At 42.4% G+C, this 5,008-nt stretch overlaps 1 protein-coding gene across 1 annotated transcript; it reads left to right on the top strand.

Annotated features, from left to right (window-relative positions):
• Positions 1–1,197: 1,197 nt before the first annotated feature.
• Positions 1,198–1,812, top strand: LOC148685318 (uncharacterized). Its single transcript, XM_088671228.1, has one exon. It carries the CDS (start codon positions 1,198–1,200, stop codon positions 1,810–1,812), a length of 615 nt encoding a protein of 204 aa, XP_088527354.1.
• The last annotated feature ends 3,196 nt before the right edge of the window (positions 1,813–5,008 follow it).

The raw sequence follows: 5,008 nt of genomic DNA, 5'->3' as shown, positions 1-5,008 counted from the left end.
AGCAGCATCAGAAGTCGCTTCTATGCATGTCCAGAAGTGCGTAGAAGCAACTTCCAGTGCCGGCGCGGCACCAGAAGAACAGGGCCACCGGCAGGAGCTCTGTAATCCGGGGGAATATGGGGTATTTTGCCATTTGGGACACCTGCGGGAAACGGTAAGAAAATACGGGGGTTTCCCAGGGAAAACGGGGTACTCGGCAGCTATGTGCCTACCACTGACCTACCACTGACCCCCTGCCTACCACTGACCTACCACTGACCCCCTGCCTACCACTGACCTACCTGCCCAACAACTCTTTTTCATGTCCCAGCCCATCTTTTTTCAATTGTTTTCCAATCTAATGTTTTCAGAGAATGCATGCAACAGACGGCAGGATCACAGATGCAGGCCAGGCCCTCTACATTTCTGTATTGAACTACCTCATTGAACTGTATTGAACTACGTGTGCCACTGTTTACTAAAATAAATATTTAAATAATTAAATAATTCTAGAATTCTATGCATGTAAAGTTGCCTACGCACATTTTACACACTTCTTTACTCTTTTATCCTCCTTTTGCAGTTGGGGGGGGGGAGTTGATGCATTTTGTCTTTTGGGGTGAAATGTTCGTGGCCACCCTGGATTCCAGATATGTATGCTGTCAGCCACATCTTTTCTGTGGCTCTGTTTCAAATGGTTAAGCAGAGCATTGACTGTAGCAAACAAACATATACACACAGGCTATTACCAGGTTCTTTTAGTTAAACTGGTGCCAGCAATCTGAGTGGGTGCACTTTGAGTGGGACCCAGATGAGGTGTTGTTAGTTTCTGAAGAAGTTCAGTGTTACCTTTTCCTTAACAAAATGGCTCTGATAGAGAGGTTGGCAGCTCCAACCAACCTAAGACTAAGAGAACCATTCTTTCTTTGGAGATCTCTCCCTCTCTTTCTTCCAACTGCCTTGGTTGATCTGGTTGGCTAGGGACAGAGGTAAAAGCTGTTTCCTAGTTCTGATGGATCTCTCAGTGGCTTTTAATACCATTGACCACTCAAACTGGTCTTTGACCATAATAAATTTCATGTTAATACCTGACATTCTTCAGGACGGTCTAGAGGAGCTGGGAGCTAGGGGATTCCAGAAAGTAGTGTTGGGGGGGGTGAATGTTCAGCCCCCTGGGCTCTCACTTGTGGAGTGAATCAGGTCTCCGTCTTCTCCCCCATGCCTTTTAACATCTACATGAAGCTGCTAGGAGATATCATCAGGGCGTTTGGGCTGGGTGTTCATCAGTATGCAGATGATACCCAGCTCTACCTCTCCTTCAAATCAGAACCAGTGAGGGCAGAGAAGATCCTTTGTGAGTGTCTGGAGGTGGTTGGCAGATGGATGGCAGCTAACAGATTGAGGTTAAATCCTGACAAAACAGAAGTACTGTTTTTGAGGGGTAGGGTGTGGGTGGGTGTACATGTGAGATACTCCTTGGTCCTGAACATGCCCCCGGAAGACCAGGTGTGCAGCCTGGGAGTCACTTTGAACTCACAGCTGTTGATGGAGGCACAGATCAATTCTGTTTACAGGACAGCTGTCTACCAGCCCCACCTGGTACTCAGGCTGAAACTCTACCTGCCCACAGACTGTCTCACCAGAGTGGTGCATGCCCTGGTTATCTCCCGCTTGGACTACTGCAATGTGCTCTACGTGGGGCTAGTTTTGAAGGTGACTTGGAAACTACAACTAATGCAGAATGCAGAAGCTAGACTGGTGCCTGGGAGTGACCGCCGGGACCATATAATACCGGTCCTAAAGGATCTTCACTGGCTCCCAGTACATTTCTGAGCACAATTCAGTGTTGGTGCTGACCTTTAAAGCCCTAAACAGCCTTGGCCCAGTATACCTGAAGGAGCGTCTCCACACCTATCATTCAGCTCAGACACTGAGGTCCTCCTCCGAGGGTCTTCCGCTGGTTCCCTCCCTACGAGAAGTAAAGTTATAGGGAACCAGGCAGAGGGCCTTCTTGGTAATGGCACTCTCCCTGTGGAACGCCCTCCCTTCAGATGTCAAGAAGATAAAGAATTACACAACTTTCTTTGGCAGCCCAATATCAGGAGATTTTAAACACTTGGTGCTTTATGTTTTAAGATATGCTGTAAGCCACCCAGAGTGGCGGCGGATACCCAGACAGATGGGAGGGGTATGAAATTGTTGTTGTTCCACCTCTGATTCATGCCTGAGAAGGATTTTATCTTAGTGGTAGTGCAGCTGCTTTGCATGCAGAAACTCAGTTTCAATCCCTGGTGTGTTCAGGTAGGGATGGCAGTAGGGAAGAACGGAACCCACCTAATTTTAACTTTCAAAACAATATGTGGGTGGGAGAAATTGACAGATTCATCCATTTCAACTTACATGCACCATAGGGGCAAACAGCAGCTTTGAGGAAGCAGTATTCATCAGGAAAATAGTCATGTGGAGAGGGAGATTTCATTCCCTCTTCTTCAGCATCATGGTCCTGATCTCAACTTTAACGCAACAAAGCTGATTTTTACAAAAATGCAAAAAGATGAGAGTTCCAATCACAGTTAACCACCATCTATTTAAGTTTGGCTGTTGATCCTAATTAACAGTAGGGGGCAGAGGGAATTGAATTCTCAGAAATCAAAGGAACATCCTTATCATCTATCCTTTCTGAGAAATGCAGAATAATTACTATCCAAAAATAAATGAATACTTTTTTTATCTCATGTTTGTTTGTGAAAAGCAACCAAACAACTGAAATAAGTTAGATTTCTTGCTAAGGCTGCATTTGCATCATGAACACTCACATTCTGCAACAGTACCCTTTAACTTTCAATTATTTTGAGTAAAATTATAAAACGCAAATCTTTTTCTCCAAGTGAACTTCAACTGAAATGTCAAATGAAGCTTAAAAAAGATTGTAGTTTTTTAGAGAAGTTGTCTATGTGAATGAATATCTATTTACTTTCAGTTGAGGTAAAACCATATGATTGACGGGCCCTGATTAAAAGTGGGACCAATAAAATAAAATTAGGGTCCCCCCCCCATCTCTTGGTTTTAGAGGTCACAACTTGAAAGAAGGCAATTACCATTAAGGGCATGGATCCATTATATCTAACTATTTTTCAACCCAAATATGAAATACCATCCTGAAATCCTGGCTTTGTAAAGGATTCTTATATTCCTGGGTGGTAAAATAGTCTAATGTTCTCATTCATGTTTGTATAATTGCATGGATCTGTATTATTGAGTGGGATTCTTTTTTTGTCTCTAGATGATTTTGCTTTGTGTGTGGCCACTTTCAGTTACATCAAAATTCCCTGTGTATTTTGTACAGAGCCAACAATCATGTGACGTATGAGCTCAGTTATCACCAAATGAAATAGTATTCCAGCCATCAATAGCCCAACTGCTATTGCATGGAATAGTTCCACCTTCACATCTTTGAATGGAGAATGTGGCTGTCTCTAGTGATGTAGCTGTCACACATGCAACTGTGTGGATCAGGCACCCCCAAACTCGGCCCTCCAGATGTTTAGAGACTACAATTCCCATCATCCCTGACCACTGGTCCTGTTAGCTAGGGATGATGGGAGTTGTAGTCCCAAAGCATCTGGAGGGCCGAGTTTGGGGGTGCTTGGTGTGGATGAATGTTTTGAACCCTAATTGTGCAGGGCTCCAGGTTGTGCAAAAGCCTTCACATATATGTTACAGATGATTGCACTCTTCATATAAACACAACGTGCCTAGATAACTTAGTGCATTCCTGTTTCCTGCAGCTCTGTTGGTGAACATGTGAGTAATGATGCAGAAATAGGGCAAATGTTTCCAATAATATTCATGTGCAGTCAAATGCATATTCTCCAACATTTCACAGACTTTGCAGCACAATCTGAATCATGTATGTCCAGGAGTAAGTCGCATTGAATTCAATGGGATCTACTCCCAGGTAAGTGAGGTTAGGATTGGAGCCTAAAATAGGACATGCTTGGAACATTAGTATTATCATCCTTTATGACTCAAAAAAAAAAGCATACTGTTAATATTGTAGAATGCTTTTCACTCCCTGCCTTGATTCCCTGATATGCAAAAGCCCATCCGCTGCCATTTTAAAACCCAAAAGGCTGGTGGTTTTTTAGTTATGGGTATATTTGAGAATTTATCCCTACTTTTGGCAAGCTTTTGCCTTGAAGAGCAGATAATATTTTCTGTGGTGAACTTTGTCTTTATCTGCTGAGATTGTCTCCGTCTCATACTGTCATTTATATTCGTTTTGCTCTTTGATTATGATGTTTTACTTTAAATGCTATACAACACCCTGAGAAATGCATATTAGAAGGTGGGGTAACAGTTCTCAAATAAGTGAATAAAAAATAAATGTCAAGGAACAGAAATCAGAATATAGGGATTGTCCCTTGTAAATAGAGATAGATGGTGGATACAATTCAATGCCCTTTAAATAAGAGCCATACTACTGAATGTATATATTATAGGTGAAAATAAACTAGAGCTGAGCTTAAAAAAAGTAAATCAGAAGACATTCTTCTGACATTTCTGAGGGGTTTTTATTCTTTTTCATATCCAACTAGAAAAGGCCACTTTGCAGAATTATATTTGAATATTCTCCACCATTTTTATTACTATTGTTATTATTTATGGCTGTCTTTTGCTCCCTCGGTGCTCAGGAATGATGCCAAATCTTGGGCACTGTGGAACATGTAAGATGCTGAGCAGGCTGGTTAAACAGTTAAATTTTAATTTAAAACAAAACCGTTAAGGGGGGGGGGCAATAAGGAAGCTGTGCTTCTGTCATGTAATGTGAACATGGGCATCTCTCACTGAGGGAGGAGCAGGGAGACAAGCTCTATGCAAACAAGGAACTCATCCCCCACATGCCTCCCATTGCTGGACTCTTGTCATTAATATATATTATTTTTTTAAAAAAAAAATCAGAGATGTTAGTATGTGGGGCTCAAGTTCCCCACTATCACTCAATTTGCCACCACTGATGGCAAATCAC

This window comes from Zootoca vivipara, chromosome 6 (genome assembly GCF_965207765.1).
Source record: "Zootoca vivipara chromosome 6, rZooViv2.hap1.1, whole genome shotgun sequence".
Classification (NCBI taxonomy): Eukaryota; Metazoa; Chordata; class Lepidosauria; order Squamata; family Lacertidae; genus Zootoca; species Zootoca vivipara.
The sequence above is the reverse complement of the archived record's forward strand: the minus strand, read 5'-3'. Positions and strand labels throughout refer to the sequence as shown.

Bases quoted from the DNA above. Each gene is read 5' to 3' on its own strand.
- LOC148685318 (XM_088671228.1), top strand. From the start codon at position 1,198: ATGCCTTTTAACATCTACATGAAGCTGCTAGGAGATATCATCAGGGCG.